The sequence below is a fragment of the Podarcis cretensis genome (genome assembly GCF_951804945.1).
Source record: "Podarcis cretensis genome assembly, chromosome: 3".
Classification (NCBI taxonomy): Eukaryota; Metazoa; Chordata; class Lepidosauria; order Squamata; family Lacertidae; genus Podarcis; species Podarcis cretensis.
The window spans coordinates 92,630,799-92,651,386 of NC_137172.1; the positions used below are offsets into that span (position 1 = coordinate 92,630,799).

The 20,588-nt window shown below is 40.8% G+C and overlaps 1 protein-coding gene across 1 annotated transcript in view; it reads right to left on the bottom strand.

Annotated features, from left to right (window-relative positions):
- FAM83B (family with sequence similarity 83 member B) overlaps window positions 1-17,847 on the bottom strand; it is a 44,778-nt gene extending 26,931 nt beyond the window's left edge. Inside the window, exons 1-2 of the mRNA XM_079970406.1 lie at window positions 17,687-17,847; window positions 6,705-7,208 (exon numbers count right to left, since the gene is read on the bottom strand). Coding sequence (XP_079826532.1) covers window positions 6,705-7,148 — 444 coding nt within the window. The 5' untranslated portion in view covers window positions 7,149-7,208; window positions 17,687-17,847. The remainder of the gene's footprint in view (window positions 1-6,704; window positions 7,209-17,686) is intronic.
- Between the last annotated feature and the right edge of the window lie 2,741 nt (window positions 17,848-20,588).

A 20,588-nucleotide genomic window follows, 5' to 3' on the forward strand; every position in this document is an offset into this window, starting at 1 on the left:
ACTACTTTATCTCAGGAGCTGAGTCGAGTCAAGGGCTTATATTGACTTGCATTTTTGTTCTGTGGGAACAATTTTCCAGCCACAGTCTCTCATTTATTGGGTATGATTATTATGTCCAGTGGTGTTTAAACATCTTGACATAAAGGGAACACTACTGATCATTAATTACACACATGCTCTCAAAACCTGCTCTACTGTTTTCTTCCTATAATAGAAGATATTTATCATTAGTTGGAAGTTGATTAATGCTTTTTTCCGATCTGAAAGCAGATTTTTATTAAGCTTTGTTGTAATAAAAATAAAGGGGGGGGGACAGCCTCTGGTTTTCATATTAAAAAGAAACAGTTCTCCTAAAACCACTGTATCACCCTACTAACTCTCTGTAACAGCACCCATCATCTATACCAGACTACAAACTTAATAACTTATCATAGAAGGCATACAGAGGAAATATGAGGGAAACTTACAATAAACCAAAAGAAACCAACAGAACTCTCTCCTGCTTGGAATTGTCATGGACTCACAAAACAATGTTTGATAGGTGAAAATCTATTGGAGACATTGAGGACTTGAAATTCCTACTCTTCAAGCAATAGTTTAAGCACATACCACATTTATTTAGTTGCCATTTTGGTGTTAAGTGTTTTCACTTAGGAGTAAAGAATTCCCCACTCAGAGCTTCCAGCATTTTGTTTAACTTCCATAGCCGCATCAATAGTAACAGCGGCCAACGCCATCACAAGTTCCTTAAATGATATTGGTCTTTAAAAAAGAGAGTTTCATCTTGTAAAAAAAATAAAATCAGAACAGTTTTTGTGAGCTTGGAGTCACACTGTTCCTTTATATCAGCAGTTTGTGTTGTTCATGGTATGTCTTCATCATATTCCCCATTAGAATATTAATTACTGAACAAACTGGATATAACAGCCCTAATAATGAACGCTACCATGCTACTACTCATTGTCCACCCACTGTTTTCAGACTTCTCATTAGCTCTAATTCGATTATATGGTGGAAAGACGGCTCAGCCCAACACCTCTCTTTTCGCAGTGTAACATGTCTCCATTTTCAAATGATTAATAAATGCCACAGTGCTTTTCAGCAAACATACCCACATTCTGAAGATAGGATCTGAATGATTTGTGCATTTGGTGTGACCACAAGCAGCAAGACAGAAGCTTTTGTGAAATTGCAATCAGATATAGTTTTCATAGTCCTATGAATTCAACCTTTATGAGAAGGAATGGTAACCTGTGCTGACCCTCCTGATGTTCTGGGACCCCAACTCTCATCAGCCCCAGTCAAAAATACGTTTATAGAATAAGCTAGCATGTTTCAGTAGATGCTCCATGGCTGGGGAATAATCTCCCTAGATGTGCCTTGAACCCACAGTATATTCACTTCAACATGTGAAGAAACCTCTTACATTAGGCTTTTAGAGATGGAGAGCTGTGATAGGTGAAGTCAGTTTTACGTACTGTATGATGCAACTTACTCTGTTATTACTTGACAATTTTATGTGAATCTTTTTTTTTAATGTTTTGCTGTGTTTTATCTTGTTGTACTCTATCCTGTGACTGTTTTTTAAAACTGCTTTTTTATTAAAGGTTTTATGGGGTTACAAAAGTACATACATAGCCACTATTTTCAGATCGTAAAGTCCTTTCTACAGATCAGTTATATTCAATATGCGACTTTGATGTTTCATGCAGTATAAGGTTGGGGGAGAAGAGAGTTGGGGAGACAGCGTGGTGTGGGGAGAGAGAAAGGGGTAGTAAACTTTCATTCTTTTACATGGTATATGTGCCAGGTTTTTGTGTTGGCGTCACGTGGGAAAGGTACCCTTTCTATTCTTTATTAGTTATCATTGGCACTGAGAGGAGGGGCGGCTTCTTCTGACAGCAGAGAGACTTGGCTTGGGGATAGGATCCACAATATAAAAAACACTGCTCCAGAATCCCACCAAACCCCTCATCTCAATCTAAAAACAATGGGAGAATAGCATAGGCTACGAAATAAACCCTACCCAATGGAACTATGTTCTAAACCTCCCTTTAAATCTACCTCAACTAAAAGAAGAGAATTCACCATGAAACTTATCTTTGGATGGTAGCTAACACCCTGTGACAGTTGTGAAGGGTGATATAAAAATATCTTTATAAAATAAGTAGTCTTCAGGGATAATGGGAGTTGTAGTCCAGCAACATTTGTAGGGCCAGTTTTACAATATGCCTATGATGTCCATGTAAGAAGCCAAATATTGCTGCTCTAACCTTCATTAAATTTGCTTTTCTGTCATAAAAAAAATATTTGGGTTTTGTCCAGTGGAATCCTGGTCAATAGTTGCATCCTTTGATGTTACTTTATTGAAAACATGTTGCAATCCATTTCACTCGTCCAACATCAGGAGGACCCTACTTGTGAATCATTACCACAATGGAGGTCCAGCATGGATAGGCAACAAAGAGAAGCGCTGATGGCAACATATTGTCTAATTCTCCTTGAAAATGTATTTCAATAAATTCAGTCAAGAACTCTCAAGATTGTATATCTCCTCCACAATCCCTTAGATCTGTGCTATGATATAACCAATGCACCAAAAAAACCCCAAACAACCTTTGTAGTATAAAACTCTCCACCAGTCAGTACAGTATTTTAGTAGCTGTCATCTTCATGGCATTTCCAAGCAAAGGGGTAATGAAAATGCCTGCACTGGTATAAATTGTTATTTTCCCAGATCAGCGATTAACACTGCTGTTGAAAAGGTTTAAGGAAAGGTTTACCTTGAGGCAGACAGTACTGGCCTTTTCAGAGTGGTCTCTGGTATAACTGTGCTCATTGGTTTTCAATTTATTTGTTATATTGCTTCAAGGTCAGTTTTTCAACTTATTATTTGTTATTGTGTGTCCTTTTCCAAACATGAAAGAACAAAAATATGTGATTTGTTTCAAGTTAGGAAGTCTAAAATTATAAACTTGCTTTTTTTATACAAAGTACCCTGAGGAGACTGCTTTATATTAATCGCCCCCCTTTTTTTCCTTGATAGATGCCATCTCTTTTGGTCAACCTTTATATGGAGAAAAGTAACCAATTTAAACCAAAGTCTCTCATAGCTTCATCAAAGGAAATGGATGGGTTCAACCCTTTCTTGAATACCTTAGGTTTGTTTTTTTTATTATCAAAAATGCTATATGCATATACACAATAGGAATGAGGTTTGGAGGAAAACTGGGAAAAGAAAATGCAATGATACACAATGGGGGAATAGAATAAATGAAGAGGGGAGAAAGGGTCTTAAAATAAGCCTTTAGGTTGCTGAAGAGAGAAGAACTAAAAGCCTGCTAAGAGCAGGCCTGCATGCTGCTGCTGCTGTGTCAGCTGAAAGAAAACAAAGCAGGATGGTGCTTGCCCTGCTCCTTTAGGTATGCGGGTGAAGACACAAATTCCCCTTAAGGAAATGAGTTCTTTACACAAAATTCAAAGGCTTTAGCGTCTAAAAGTTCCAAACATGCCTCTGTGCTGGCACAAAGCCTATGTTTATAGAATGGGTCAAGAAACTGCTATCTGCATTTCAAAGATTTTTTTTTTAAAAAAACAGTATTTAAAAGATTTGTAGGGCAGTCTATAGGTCAATGAGCAGCAAGGATGGATTACAAGAACATGATAGGCCAGCATAAAATAACCTCATCTGAAAAAACAAACAAACTTAAAACAAGCAGATTAAAGCCTATATTCCAAAACAGCAGTGACCTAGAAATTACCTCACGCAAAAGCCAATTGTAAGTGTAAGTTAAAGGCATTTTTAAAGGTCAGTACTGTATTGATGGACATCTTAAGGTATAGATCTTGGGGCCATGCAGAAGCTCTAGCAGCGTCGATAAAGCAGGGTCAGCCCAATACATTTTGGCACCTAAGGTAACCCCCAAAATGGTTCCCCTCTCCCTGCCAGGGAGGAAGGGGTAAGTGAAGCTCTACAACATGAATTAGGGGTATTGAGAAAGAGGATAGTTGTGTGATTGTACTCAAGCTGATGTTTATTATTGCTTTTACAAAAAGCTTTCTAAATAATTTTAAATGAAATGCCAATAGCAGCTTCTGAGGGGCAATTTTACTTGAAACCCTGGCAGGGTGAGAGTTAAAATTCCCTCTCCATTATCTTGAGACAACTCAGCATTCCCTGCAGTAGCTATTTACAAAACACATAGTTGCATAAATGTAATCCTACATGTATCTAATTCAGCCCAAGTTACAGTTTCTTAAATTATTGAATAAAGCTAGAATGTAGAATGTAGAATAGTCATTGGAGGGGGCTGATCTTATATCAGTTCTCATTTAAGGTAACACATGTGCTCTTCTGAGCTGGATTACAAAAAAACAGACTTCACTGTTTTAGTTCGCCTATAACCATTCACTCATTTGAACTTCAAAGGGAAGTTTTCTTTACACAGTTTATAAACTGCACTGACACAGAACCCAAAAGAAACTGTAAATCAGAGCAACTGATAATTTCATAGGAAAGTTCTATAATACAAGACTCAAATAAACCTCTTTCTCCACTTTCAAGTCTGAGTGATTAACTCAGTTGGTCAATCCATCCACACAACATTGACAATGGTCTTAAAGACAATGTTTTTCACTTTGTGTTGTAGTGACTGAGGTATACTGTAGTAGCCAAATAACCTTTGTGCTGTCTCATCTGTAGTCACTTGTCAGCTAGTAATGATGTCATTAAATAAATTGTCCTCTTAAATCCTACAGAAGCGGCTTAATAAAACAATGACTCAATCCCGAGTTCCATCTGAGTTCAAAAATGTTGCAAGTGCCATTTATTTCACAGGAAAGATCTAGCCCAGTGGTTCCCAAGGTGGGTGGTAGTACCTTCTCAGAGGCACTGGGATTACCTGGCATTCCACTAAGAGGGAAGGGGGCAGGAGGGGAGTAATGGGGTGTCAATGGCTATCAAACTTTGAAAAGCTGGTATCACTGGATCAAGTGAATCAATGTTGTTGAATTTATTAAGCTAAATGGTTTCAACTGGGTTTTGAATAAATGTGGCAATTAATTGCTATTTTAAAAATGGCTGTTGTGTTACCTTAGTGGGTTGGGCAACCTGCTATTCTTAATAATGCTTTTTACAGAGTAGAATATGGGGCACCAGGCATGAATATATGGAACAAAGGTGGTTGTGGCCTGAAAATGTTTGGGAACCATGGTTTGCATCCCAAGGTATCCGGCACAAGTAGAAAATCACTTCCTCACCTCTCCCAAAACAAATAAAAGTTCCCTAGAAGGCACAGGAATGCTATGTAGGCACAAAGCAGCACAGAAGGAATGAATATACCCTTAAATTTTAAATCACCAGGAGGAAAAAGGGAGGTAGAAAAAATGCAAAAAGATGACATATGGTGGGGAGGGGAACACACATAAATTTTGCACACATCTGTCAATACTTTGGGTGCTTATGGTGGGAAGTAGCTATAAATGAGTGCGAGTGAGTGAGTAATACCTTTGAGAGAGACATTACACTTTTAGCTAGTTATATTCTGGTATTTCAAGTTTATGTTGCAAAGCCAAACCTGGGCAGCCATTGCCAATGCATCTGTGTTGCTGCTACTAATACTACTGCAGAGGGGAGGCTGATCGCATACAAATAAAAGTGATGATGACTGATGATCTAAATACACAAACATTCATCTCTTCCAAAATTAGTTCACACAGAATTTAAACATACCACAATCAAGGAACAAAAATGTAGAGTGATTACAAATATGCATGAGCTGTATTGCTTTCCTGCTTCGTACAACTGGTTGTTCTCATGTTCCAAACTTCTGCAACCCATGCAAAGGAAATCACAATTAAATCCCATTGATTTTGCTACAGAAGTGGTAAACTTCCTTCACTGAAATCCACCAGCATTAAAAATGTGTTTAATAGTTTGAGAAAATAAAGAAACTAGGGCCAAATGCCAAGCTATACTGGAGATCCATTTTTGGAGCTCCGCAGCTAATTTTCTCTTTGTAAAGGCACCCATGGGCCCCTCACTTTAGACTGGGGGAACAGTACATGGAACAGTCTAACCATTCCTCTGCTATGTTATCTAGATAGTCTGCAACCACATTCAGCTGCAGTTAGTCACAGCTTACCTACGGAGGGGGAAACTTGTGGGCTTAAATATTTAGATCACACATACACCAATCTATATCAGCAGCTGCTTTTTCAAAAAGGAAATTGTTTTGAAAGTTTTAACACCAGAGTTGGTGATGTCTTGCCCCAGAGTTTATTTTTCTGCTTGCTTCTCTGTTTCTTGGTTTGCTATATATTTACTACTACATTCCTAATTTATTTTATTGATTTCAACTATTCGTATGCTGCTTAATCATTGTCATCTCAAAGCAATGTACAGGAGGTCCAGTACAATAATAATAAAAATGAGTTTCAACTATTAAATCAGAATTAAATTTAAAAGCCCGGCTGCAATTGCAAAAGAAAGAGAGTCTCATTGACCATGCTGCCACAATGGCTACATTCTTATGATTCTTTCACAAGTAGCTCAACATCTGGATGGAAGCACTTTAAGTAATCTGACAGATAAAAGTGTCCCTTTGCATTGTAATGAACTTCAGTTTCACATTGATATGAATAATGAAATAATGAAATAAAAATGTGACTTATCTATTATAAATTAGATGCTTATAAAAGTTTACCTTTCTTGCTTCTTTTACCATCTTCCTAATAGTTTCCTTTATTGTAAAAGGTTGTATTCGAGGGGGATGGAAGAGCAACTCAATATTTGTACCACCATTAATTCCAGGCATTACATAAGGCCAACCCAAATCAAGATTAGGAGCTTCCACATCTGATTCCATCGGCCAATAAGTTCCTGAGGAAGAGGTATCATCAGCAGCATTGTCAGTAGGACAAACTGTGTTTTGAGGGATTTTCTGAACTGTGTTCAGTATATAATTGATTTCATCATCTGCTAGAAACTCTGCACATCTCTCCTTGGAAAGAAATTCTTGGTAAGCCTCTGAACCACTTTCAATCAACACATCAATGGCAAGCCTGTAACATTCCTTGTAGTGCGGTTCAAGGTAGTTGTCTGATCTACAATCATCATGTAAGGATGACAGCAGAGATGAGGTTTCCATTTTCACAGTAATTTAGGAGCAAGGCTTCTTAAATGTCCATTCATGCACTATGGGATGTATCTGAGAACAAAACAGAAACAAACAACAGTCAATAGTGTGTGCAACAATATTTACATTATTTTAAGCACTGTGCAGATATAATATGAAGCCAAGAGAGAGAAAAGACCTCCCTTGTTTTATCATCACATTTCTTTTTCTTTTTAAATGTTTTTAGTAGCAATTTCAACATACCAAAATATCAAAACCTATCATATTCATTATTTCCTTCTTCCCCGCCCATCAAACCCTCCCCCTGAGACTTCCCTCAGCTCCTCTCTGATTTTTCAGCACATATTATTCTCTGCATGTTATAAAATTATACAGATCCTTACATTATCTATCTACCATGTTATCAACCAATAAATTTGTGTATGTTTATTCAAAACCTGCTAAGGAGTCCAATTCATTTTGTTGTCTTTTTAAATAATTTGTGAAAAGTTCCCATTCTTCCTTAAAGTCACAGTTGTCCTTGTCTCATTGTTTATATGTCAATTTAGCCAGTTCTGCATAGTTCATCGAATTCTCTTGCCACTGTTCTTTTGTCGGGGTTTCCTCATTCTTCCACCCTTCTGCTATTAAGACTCTTGCCGCTGTTGTAGCATACATAAATAAGTTCTTTGTTTTGCTTGGCAGGTTTTGTCCTACAATCCCTAACAAAAATGCTTCTGGGTTTTTTGTTTTTTTTTTTTACAAATGTCATTTTAAATATTTTCTTCTTTGCACAGTGACTGAGAGCCTATCATGGACAGACTGACCATTTTAGTCTCTCACTGATGGCTCTTTTAACACATGCACATTGCAACCATCATTGTTGTCTTATTACGAGTTTAGCATCATTTGATTATAATGTCCATCAAGGCTACTTCACAGATCTTAGTTGGTTCCATTACTGTCCAGTCCAGCCTCATCTCCCATCACCCTAAGCACCTGCTTCTTAGAAGACTAGCTTGAAGGCATTCAAACAGTTGGCACTTGATGCCGGTCTGATGGGCAATGCTTTTTTTTTTTTTAACAGTGTCCTTCTAAAAGGCAGGACACAAAACAGACAAGGCGTTTTAGAAATGGTTAATAGAGACAGAGATACTTTATTACAAGGGAATGGGTAGGATGTCTGGGAACAAGGAGAACTATATTGCCACCTGCGAGTCTGCAGAATGAGCAATTGCCTTCCAGCTACTGACACACCCAGGTCTCATCAAACTTTCCAGACCTCTGCCAGCCTGGTTTGGGGAGTGGTGTGGTCTGTGGCAGCGGCGACTGTCAATCTTAACCTAGAGACTGATAAGGAAGTATAACTGTACCCTTTTGACCCAGTTGTGGCATTTAATGTGGCTGAAATGTTCATGACAGTGTCATGAGACTTCACAGGTATGTTAAGAAACATTTGGTGCAGAGATTCCAGAAAATTAAGACAGGAAGGTGCTTGTCGTCAATCCATGATATTCCCTGTGAAATCCCTCAGGGTTATTGCTGGTCCCTAAACATTAGATATAGACAGGGCCATCCAGGACATTTTGCCATTTGACACCACCAATAAAAGAAGACCAGAGAGCTGGAGGTGACATGCTCCTCAGTCACCACATCTGCTGCTTGAGGTGAAGAAGAAGAAGAGTTTGGATTTGATATCCCGCCTTTCACTCCCTTTAAGGAGTCTCAAAGCGGCTAACATTCTCCTTTCCCTTCCTCCCCCACAACAAACACTCTGTGAGGTGAGTGAGGCTGAGAGACTTCAGAGAAGTGTGACTGGCCCAAGGTCACCCAGCAGCTGCATGTGGAGGAGCGGAGACGGGAACCCGGTTCCCCAGATTACAAGACTACCGCTCTTAACCACTACACCACACTGGCTCTCGACTGACTCATCTTGCCTTATGGGCTGGATTTAAGAGCACCTGAATGTATACTCCTCTGTGATTTTATACATTTTTAAACAACAACATTTTTAAACAACAACACCACCACATATTACTGTTGTTGAATGTCATGAACAGTGAGAAGGAAAACTTCAATGGTTGCAGCTCTGCACACATTTATCTGAGAGCAATTCACACTGAACACAACAGAACTTCTACATAAATTTGCACATAACAGCATTGTAAAAACCCATCCTTGCCTTCTTTTCAAACACTTTCCACCTCTCATGCCTCCTGTACACAGTTTATAGAAAGGAGATACAACTCATCCACTGCTCCCTAGAACGTGCCCTTGAGTTTACTACATTCCTCTTTCTTTTCCCATGCTGATCTAACCCATTTTCTGCTTGCCTCCACAACAAACCTACATCTCGTCCATGACTAATTAGCAGAGAAACGCTTAAGAACTGCTTTTCTCCCACACCTTGTATCAGACACTGAATCAGCAAGATGGTTATAGGTATCCACCCTGATTGCTCTCGAAAGCAGCAACATATATCTGTAGTGATATCAAAACTTGTTCATTAAGTCTTGCATTACAAGCAAAAGCCGCTCAGTATTGCCACAGGAAGAGATACCAATTAGGGTTAAATGTAAAACCTACATTCATTGCTAGTCTTTTATAGAGTTTAAGAAATAGTCTACATTTGTGTGATTTGCCTTTGCAGCAGGGAGAGGAAGTTCTGTTGAACAAGTGCCAACAGGACAACTTTGTTGGTTACAACTTTCTCTCTATCTCTCCACACATACCCACACCCACACCCGCCCCTTATGATGACAATACACTTGATATATTAATTGCTGAGAAAGAGAAATGCATAGAAAATAACACTGTGCTACATGTGTTACTAAACATATACAAATCGCTGATCACGCTGCTCTCCTTTGATTTATTTCCTGTATAAATATTGTATATACCTTTCGTCCAAGGAGCTCAAGGTAGTGTACATGGTTCAGCCTCTCCCCATTTTATCCTCACAACAATCCTGTGAGGTCCGTTTGGCTGAGCTTTTAAATCCTTCTGCTAATGATCTGGCACATTAGTAAATGCATACCTTGGCCATTGGGCATTATCTGATTGGCTACTCTTGTGCACCCATTGAGAATGAGATCCAGTGCTTGTGGAAGACCAATTAGCTTTGGTAATTTAACAGAGCTGCCATCTATCAGTGGAATACAGTGGTACCTCAGGTTAAGTACTTAATTCGTTCCGGAGGTCTGTACTTAACCTGAAACTGTTCTTAACTGGAAGCACCACTTCAGCTAATGGGGCTTCCTGCTGCTGCCACGCCACAGGAGCATGATTTCTGTTCTCATCCTGAAGCAAAGTTCTTAACCTGAAACACTATTTCTGGATTAGCGGAGTCTGTAACCTGAAGCGTATGTAACCTGAAGCGTATGTAACCTGAGGTACCACTGTACCAAGATACAGTGGTACCTCTGGTTAAGAACTTAATTCGTTTTGGAGGTCTGTTCTTAACCTGAAACTGTTCTTAACCTGAAGGACCACTTTAGCTAATGGGGCCTCCCACCGCCGCCACGTTGCCGCATGATTTCTGTTCTCATCCTGAAGCAAAGTTCTTAACCTGAGGTACTATTTCTGGGTTAGCGGAGTCTGTAACCTGAAGCGTCTGTAACCCGAGGTACCACTGTACATGCAGGACACTCTCAAGATAGCACTTCCTTCTACCAACATACAAGTAGCCAAGAAGGACAGCTCAAGTCCAATAGTCACTGCAGCAACCACTGGCTTAGAACATTTTCCCCGTGAAACACCCATGGGACCCAAGAACAAGCTTTGACTGATTCAAATACTAGGAACTGTTTTGCATATATATAACTCAATCTATAATCTTCATATTCCCATATTGAAAGGCCCCAGCAGAAGTCCCTTATGAATCATTCTCTTATGAACTCTCTTGCCCTGAAAGCATTTTCTTAACGGCCTTCACTTTCCTCCCTTCTGAGATACATGCAGCCTGCAGTCAAAGCCTAGCCAACCCCCATTCATGTAGAGAATCTCTATACCACTGGATCAAAAGGTCACTCCAAGAAGGTCACAAATAAAACTGTAAAGAAATTCCACAAACCAATAAAAAGCAAATATCCAATAATATTTGTGTCTGGGTAGACTTGCCGGAACGAAAATAAATAAAAAAGAGAGTGTTCAAAAGGCCCCTAAAACAATATAGCCAGGATTTCTGGCTGATTTAAATTGGTAGGGAGTTCCAGAACATAGCAATAGATTCCTCAGAAATAGACCTTATGTGGGGTACTTGCAGAAGTGCAAGTTCTGCAGGTTGAAGAAACCAAATTGACACATGCGTGGCAAACTGAGTGCTTAAATACTAAAGACCCTCTTCTATAAGAGACGGGGTAAAGGTATTTTTTATTAGTATGCACTGACTGGTTAGAATGATCTGAGCACATTGTATTGTATATGGCAATTGCAATTTTTTTTTTCTTATTACTATAATTATACAGGTTGAGTTGTATTTAAATAAGTGTTTGTTCATTCAGCTTTTGAAATTTATTGTTGTTATTTGCTTTTAGCCTTTATTTTGTTGGACATCTTGGGTGGGCTAGGTTCAGAATGGCAGTTTATGAAGATAACTCACCCAGAGAAAAGCTTTAGCTGTAGATTTAAGATCTGCATCCCAATTAACCGGAGAGACTAGCAACAAGCTAAGACTTCAGCACTTTCAATTACAGAAGTGCTGGTTTCTGTAAAGGCCACACAAGAAGTGCCATCTCTCTTCTCCCCAAGCCAAATTTGATGGAGTTTAATGATTTTCTCTCTCTTCCATCTTGTTTTTGTTTTGTTTTTTTACAAAGCTGGGAAATATTTTCTGCTTTAACATGAAACTCTTCTAAAGTCTCTCCTAGCAATAAAACCCAAAAGCAAATGAAGATATTTATTCCTCAAAGCCAATGTCAGCACATATTTTACACTGATGTCATCTTAAAATGTATTTAGTATTGGGTACTTAATTTCACTGTTGATATATTAAATCAGGCACCCCCAAACTTGGCCCTCCAGATGTTTTGGGACTACAACTCCCATCATCCCTAGCAACTCCCATCATCCCCATCATCCCTAGCTAGCAGGACCAGTGGTCAGGGATGATGGGAATTGTAGTCCCAAAACATCTGGAGGACCGAGTTTGGGGATGCCTGTATTAAATAGTGCCTTTCTTTAAATGCATGAGCAACAACTTTTTAATTATTGCATCAGGAGTTCTTACATGTAAGACAAACTGTTTCATTCTTTCAGGATCTTCAAAGGATTTGTAATACATAACTAGAAATGTAAAAAATAATTACTATTCAGTTAATTAGTTAAAAACCAGCCTTTCTGGGCCATAAAACTGGCCACAGATGCCCTGCTCACCAGCTCACCAGTAGGTTTGAGAGGTGAAGTACAAGAGATTGGGCCTTTTCAGTAATGGCCCCATCCTTGTGGAATTCTATTGTGTGGCTCCTTCCGTGATTATCTTTCAATGGACCTTGTTTACCTGGCTGTTCCAAGTTGCTTCTAACTGAAAAAAAACTGGTGCTTTCACTACGGCGTTATGTGGCATGGTTAATTGCTTTATGTTTTAACTTTTTGTTATTTAAATTACCCTTAGAGTACCTTTGGCTCTGAAAGACAGCACAAAGATATCTTAAATAAACACAGCCTAACATGGCAGGCACTGTAGTATCACGTCATCAGTTTTCCCTGAATTAACTTTCAATTTGTTCGCCAGCCACAAAATCTCTAACCTCAGTGAGACAGTCCTTTTTCAAAAACAAAATACAAAACATCAAATGGAGAGTTTCTTTTGGTCATTATTCCAGTCTTTCACAGATTCCGTGAGGACACTTGTAGATTAGTTGGAATTTACCTTTTCCCCAATCCTACTCCCACCTACCAACATGTTTATCTATTAATAATCTGGGAATCACAAGTGGGAAGAGTGCTGTGGGACTCAGGTCTTCCCTGCTGGCCTCTCATAGGCATTTGTTTGGCCAATGCGAGAACAGGATGCTAGATTGGATGAACAGTATTAAACACAGTCATTTCTAAGGCACTCATCAGTACAGGCTCCAGAAGTGTCAATAATGAATGAAATGGAAACTACAGAGCACAGCTGCATTATAAAACAGTTCAATAAAAACATTTGCCACCTCTTTGGGTTCTGGGAGGTGTGTGGAACAGCTGGAAGCAACAGCTCATCAGTGGCCTTAGGCACGTTACTCGGTCTCAGGCTAGTATCCCATCTGCTTTTCGGGAATAATAATAATTAAACCCATACACACGCACACACAAACCCTCTATAGAAAATCAAAATGTTAAATTGCAGTGTCTTTTAACTTTTGGCATTGTAGCTGATCCCTGGAAGAAGCTGAGCGGAACCAATAAGTACTTTTATAGCTGGATCAATGGTCATAGTAAATAAACTTGGACTTTTTCACTAGGTCAGAGACCAACACCATTGTTTTGATCAGAAAACAAATGTATGCATCCCTGTTAAAACTGATTTACAGCACACCTGTTTTGTTCCAAAACCCACACCTTGGAAAATCCCCTCCTATTCTTCACGAAAGACCAAACAAGAAAAGCAGCAGTTGTAAGTGATCCACGCAGATTAGCACGTTCTCAAATCCCCTTCTGAAACATAATACCCCACCCAATTAGGACATTGTGAGTCTTGCTAAAACAATGCTTCATTAAGCAACAATAACTGTTCCAGACACTGTTGCACAAGAATGCCATTAATAACACAACAAATAAATGTCTACTAAGACCTACCCACACCTATGGCACTGTTGAGTTAATTACTATATAACACCAATACTAATGTACCACAACTATTAAGTGTTATTTCATCCCTACTGTCTTTCTTCATAATTTGTTATTTAAAAAAGAGAAACAGTTCTTTATAATATAGGTCATTAAAAAATATCTCTAAAACAAAACAAACAGATTAGTAATATCTGTTTAAAGCAGAGGTTTAACTTTTTGAGTCCATGGCTCCCTTGACCAATTACCTTCTTTCTGCAGCTCCCCTGTGGGGCTCAGGAGCCCAGTTATGTCACCCCTTGCATGCAAAGCTGGCAACCTCTCACCCTTTTTCAGACACCCTCCCTTGTGGAGTGTTCCCTCAGCCTCCTCTCCTTGGGAGTCCTCTGGGCAGCTGCTGCTGCCGCCCCTGGCCTCTGAGCTGCCCCTCCCCTCCCCCCATCCCAAAAAGAGGCTCCTCCTCACGCTGCCCAACAGGGGCCTGGGACTTGTGTGTCCATTCCCAACAGCAAGGGCTGGCTGACTGGGCTCCCTCACCTGCTTGCTTGCTTACTCCAAGGCTGCCTCATCTCCTGGCAACCAGCACCCCCTGACCAGCCCCAGAGGCACCATTTGCCTCAGGAGCTTGGAACAGACAGCCATGCAAGCCTTTGGGAGGCAGAGACGCAAGAGGGCATCAGAGGAGGGAGTGAAGGAAAGAGGAACAGAGGCCAGTATTGCCCTCAGCACCCCTGACCATCATTCAAGGCACCCCAGGGTGCCACGGCACAGTGTTTAAAACCACTGGTTTAAAGCAAGGAAAGTATCAAAAACTCTGATGCAAAAGACCTACTGCCCTATATTTAAACATGTATATTAATATATTATCTACCATTTATACAAAAAGGGAGAACAAATGTGATCAGATTTTTGTTAGGGACAGGTATCCATATACGTTAAAAGCTTAAAATATTATGGCTTCAATTCTAAGGAGACTTGCTTGGGAATAAACACAGTGGATACAGAGGGACTTCTTTATAAACATGCACAAGAATGTGCTGTAAGGCTCCAATTCTTTAAATGCTTAGTAGGAAGTGGGGCCTACTGAAATCAGTACGACCCACTTCCAAGTTAGCATGCACAACAGGCTACTGCCTAGTGATCAAGCTGCAAAGACCACTTATAGCAGATAGGAACAAATTCAAAGAAAGAGCTGAAATTTAATATGCAATGTTGTTTTATTTGAAGCTTAGGTGTCTAATGGGAATGTACCGTATTCTTGAATCAAACTGCTCATAGAGAAGTTGCTCAAGGCATTTGAATTTAATGGAGATCACACTAAGATCACTGTCTTAAACATCCCCCCCCCCCACTGAAGCCATATTAACTTACCTTTTGAATCAGGGATTTCATCTCATTAATACATATAGTTCTTTGATATGAATAATAGAAATTCATTGTTACGGGCTCGATTAGCTACAGGTTAAAAGTGCAAGCAAATATTGTATATGGGAAATATTAAAAGAACCCAGGAGCAAAAAAAGCACCGCACCCAACACTCCCCTAGTTTTTGTGTCTTGTTCAGTGTGGCATAATGTAACAACCAAAAGAGGGTATTTTGGGTACATACTGATGTCCTCCAAACAATTTTTTAAAAAATTAAATAAATCAGGCCCTTTTGTACAACCATAACAGCGTCATATTGCCTCTGTTCTCTAGGAGGCACTAGACTTAATTGTACTGGGGTAGAGTCGGGTGGAAAAGAAACAGGATGGAGGTAGAGTTGGGTGTTTCCTGTGGCTGTGTTGTTTTTTGTGTTTGAGAAAAATAACACAGTTCTTGTTTAGGTTCCAGATGACTGTGTTCTCCAAGCATCCATGACATTTGGGACATGTGATTTAAAAGTATGCATGTACATAAATGCCCACGTAAGACGTACAGTCGCCTTGAGAAATGGCTTAAAAGTAGGTAGCCAAAACATAAGGCACCTTGAGAAAAATAAGTGGACTGCAAGTTTGAATGAACAGTATGCCTCTCGTCAGCCAGCCTTCATTTTACATTACTGCTATTTTTCTAAAAACTTTAAGGACACCAGCCCCCCCCCCAAAAAAATTCTAAACATTCCAATGCTCTACCCATTTGACCTTAAGGGTTTTACTATTGAAGTTAATTTATCCACTATCACGCAATATGAAAACAAATTATTATTATTTCTTTCATCTGTATACTGCCCATCATCTGAAGATCCAGGGTGGTTCACAACATAAAAATACAAGACAAGAACACAAAATCCATAATAAAACAAAAACAAAGCAATAACACCCCCCCCCAAAAAAAATAGCCCAACACATTTAAGAGGTCATGGATTGTTAATCAGCCAAAGGCCTGGTTATAGATGAACAAATGATGTGTTGCAAAATTAGATGGCTGTTAGCATGCTAGCAACCAAGTAAAGATTTTTTGGGTTGATTAATTGTGTGGTTTTTAATTATCTAAACCTCAATAAAAGTGCCTTCGTGAGACTATTGATTTAACAGAGGTTGAACTCTGCGACTAATTCTGCTTCTGCTCCTGTCATGTGGCTGCTGGATGAATTTGATTTTAAGAGAAAAACAAATGCACTGTGATACCAGTTCCTAAGAATTGTAGGTGGGCAGTGTTGTTGCGCTCGGGTTGGGCCTGCCTGCTTTCCAAAGACATCTGTTTGGCCACTGTGAGAACAGGATGCTGGACTAGATGGGCCACTGGCCTGATCCACTGGGCTCTTATCTCTGATGTACAGGCGAGGGTTGCTTTCCACCGGTCCAGTCTTTCTACTAGTACTGATTGAAAGCTAGACTCAGATGCTGAAAGCAAGCTCACCATGTTTGAATGACTTACTCCCAGGTAGCCTTACAACCTGAATGTACATCATAAACCATGTAGGTTTTGCATTTGCCTTCCAGATCAGTTAAACAAAACAAAACAAAAAAGACAAATGTAAGCCTCACAGGTGAAAATAGCCTGGAATTCTTAACCCTGTTCTCTTCCACATGAAACACATCAAATATTACTGCGGCACTTGAAACAGGAATGATTTTTATCTGGTGAGAAGGAGACAACCAGATCGTGCCAACTCTGCCCTTCCCATCATGTGGTAGCTCTTCACCTTATCCTTACTCCTTGGTCTCTCCAACCATGGGTGCCCAGATGATCTTGGACTATAACTCCAATCTTCCCCAGACAATTTAGCCAATAGTCAGGGATGATGGGAGTTGTAGTACACCAACACCTGAGAACTTAAGGTTGAAGAACACAGCCCTAGTCAAAACTTTGTTGCATAGCTCTCTTATTTTCCTGTCCTGCCAAGTCCCTCTACGGTATACAACCGGGTATCCTTTCTTTACAACGCAACGTCCTTCCCTTTTACAAGACCATTAACTCCAGGGCTTGTGGCGCGTCCGTTATGGGCTGGAGTGAGAAAAGCCTCCTTGGAGTCCACGGTTTTATTTTCTCCTCACGTTGGAAGAGCAGCCCCTCAGCCCTTTCCCATCCATTTTTAACTAGGACCTATGAGAATGTCTACACACTTGGGCAAACAAAAAAGCACTAGAAACCGGAGTCAGACCTTTCCCCCCTGTCGACAGAAAGAGGGCGTCAGTGGAGAGGAATGTGAGATGACCAGGCGCGCATCGGCTTCTGTTCAAAAAGAGAACGGGGGGAAAGGGCTGGTGTTTTGGCAAATTGGAAACTCCCTCCGTTGCCTGCCGTGCACCTCCAAGAGAAACTGGCCCAAACTGAGAGGGCGGAGGGGAAGGCTGGAAAAGAAACTCGGGACCACTTACTTTGCTGCGTCCCCGCGCGCTTGGCCGTCCGTCCCCTCGGAAGCTTCGCCCAGCATGGGAATTGGCGCGGAGGCAACTGTGCGCACCGGGGGAAAAGTGGCGAGCTTCAAGTTGCAACACGGCTCCCCTCCTCGCAGGTATTTCCCGTCCTCCTCGCGCTCGCTCTCAGGAGCGTTGTGGGCAGGGATGGGCGTGGAAACCAGTTCCAACATGCTCGAGAAGTGCAAACCCAGCCCTGGCGGCCGCCGCCAAAAAGGAAAGAAAAGAAAAGCAGCAGCAGCAGAAGTGGAGCAAGAGCTTGGTTGAACCCAAAAGACCCAGCCCTTTCCCGAGCAAAGTACATGCCTCCTTTCCATTGTCAGCTCAGCAGCTGCTGCGGCTTCAGAGGGGCGGGTGCTGGAAGGGCGCCGAGGGCAAGAAGGTGGCCTCAGAGGAGAAGTGGGAGACTTCTTAAGGTCTCACCAGGGCCGGCCCGTCTGTAAGGCCCACCGAGGCAGCTGCCTCAGGCGGCGCCCCCTTCCCGCAGAGAAGCCAGCTCTCACATGATTTGGCTTCCATCCAGGCATTCATCTCATTTTTTTTAGGCACCACGATGCGTGCCTCCTGCCAGGGTTGCCATATTCCTTGACCTACGGCAACTCTCCTAGTGCCCCCTTCACTGGCGAAGTTCTAGGTTCTGGTCACCTGCAGGTGCTTCTGCTTGTTTCTCTGGTGAGGGTGGGTGGGCAGGAGGCACCTACAGTGGTGCCAGAGAAGTCCTCTACTGCCTCTGCCACCCAACAACAATTTATTTATACCCCACCCATCTGTTGGGAGCCACTCTGGGTGTGTATTCCCAACAGAATACACTCTGGGTGGCTCCCAACAGAATACACAATAAAACATCAGACATGAAAAACTTCCCTAATCAGGGCTGTCTTCAGATCTCTTCTAAAAGTCAGGTAGTTGTTTCCTTGACATCTGATGGGAGGGTGTTCCACAGGGTGGGCGCCACTACCGAGAAGGCCCTCTGCCTGGTTCTCTGTTACCTCACTTCTCACAGGAAGGGAACTGCCAGAAGACCCTCAGAGCTGGACCTCAGTGTCCAGGCAGAAAGATGGGGGTGGAGATGCTTGCTACCATAAGAGAAGCATCATAAGAGAAGCAAGGAGAAGCTACTATCATTCCTCCTGTGCTGGTGGTGTCTTCACCGCTGGAAGCTGCACAACCATTGCTATTTTTCTATATATAAAAAATAGATGCCAGAACTCACCATGAACTCCTGCCTTCTTCTCTTATAATGGCTATGGCGACCACCTGAAAGGTGCCAGAACCAAGTTCCTGCGAGTTCCAGCTGAAAAATAATTCCTGTGCACAGCCTTGGGTTCAGGAGTGAGTAAATGGCAGAGGTGGCAGTTTCCAGGTAAGACAGCACCTTCCTGTTTTGCTTCAGGTGGAAAAATGGGTCAGGCCACCACTGGTCACTTCAGGGTGATCTGTAAATTCCGCTGGTTTATATTGATTCAGTTCAAATGGTAATTTATTTGCCAATGGCAAAATAAAGTCACCTCTGCTGCTTCATCATCTGGTGTCTCCAAGACTTGTGGTGAAAGAGACTGATAACAAAGAGTGAGCAAAGCGAATGGTGACTGCACTGCCTGCCTCCTGCCTCTGGGATGGAGTGAAGACTAACTAGCTGTGAGGGCCCGAATCTCCCAGTGGGTTCTCTCACGCTAGCAATGGTGCATTTTTCAGTCACAACTAGTCATAAGTTGGCAGTTGTGGGTCCACTCAAGGCACTGGAGCCTTGGCACTGGCTCATCTGTGATCGTAGTTTTGGCAATGATTGCATCAAGCAAGTTTGAGTTCTGATATATTTGCATACAAGAATGAATTACTGGTAAGTCTCACAAGAATTCTTTTGTGTCTAGTAACAATGGAGAAACATGCACAAGTTGTCTTCCCAGGTTATGTTTGTGCTCATGATGCACACATGTAAGTACTGCCCAAAAACCTCTTTCATGTGAAAATCCTGAAATGTGTACCCAAAACATGCAAGTGATTTGCACACCCGGAGTTAAAGTTGATGCAAAAAAGCCACCTTGGAAAGCACTTTGTTGGTATGTGGATTTTAACTGTCTGAAATTTAGGCTGCCCATATTATTTCTTTTTATTAGAGAACTGTAACTGTATTATTATTATTATTTCCATTTACAAAACGGAAAATGAAGCTGAAAGATAACGACATTCCTAAAACCTTATATCAAGGGGAATGGACTCTCAATAGAAGTTTTTATGTTTTGGATTAAGGAAGTCGGAGACACTTCCATAAAACTGATTTATTTTAAAGGACTTCCTTCTCACTCTAGAACAGTAACATTCTACAAGCATACTTGATGCCTCTCTCACCAGAAAAAGAAGTGAAAGCTAACAATGGATAAATGGGGGAATTAGAAGAGGGGAGAGGAAATAGGGAAAATATTTAATTTGATTTTTTAAAAAGTTTATTTGGTTCAAGAGTTCAGTAGTTTTGAGGATGTTGAAATGAAAAGCAACTTTCTACTAACAGTCTGATTCTTATGTGTAGAGGAACATTAAATCTATAGCAATCCAATTAAAAACACTAGCACCATTTAATTAAATTAAATGCATATGCAACATTTCCAATGCCAATTTCAGGAAGTGGTGCTTAACAATTCAATGAACAGGAGGCAAGGCAGTCATTCTCAGGTTTTCATCTGTGTTACTGGTTTTCTAGGAAGCTTCTAGCAGATGATTTTTTAACAGTTTTATGGGATGAATATTCAGAATTTGCAGTGGCAGGTAAAAAGTATGGATATGTTTCTGAAGGATTTCTGTTTATAAAACCCTTTGTGAGATACAGTTTACCTGGTCATCTGATCGACATTCTTCTGCTCTGCTT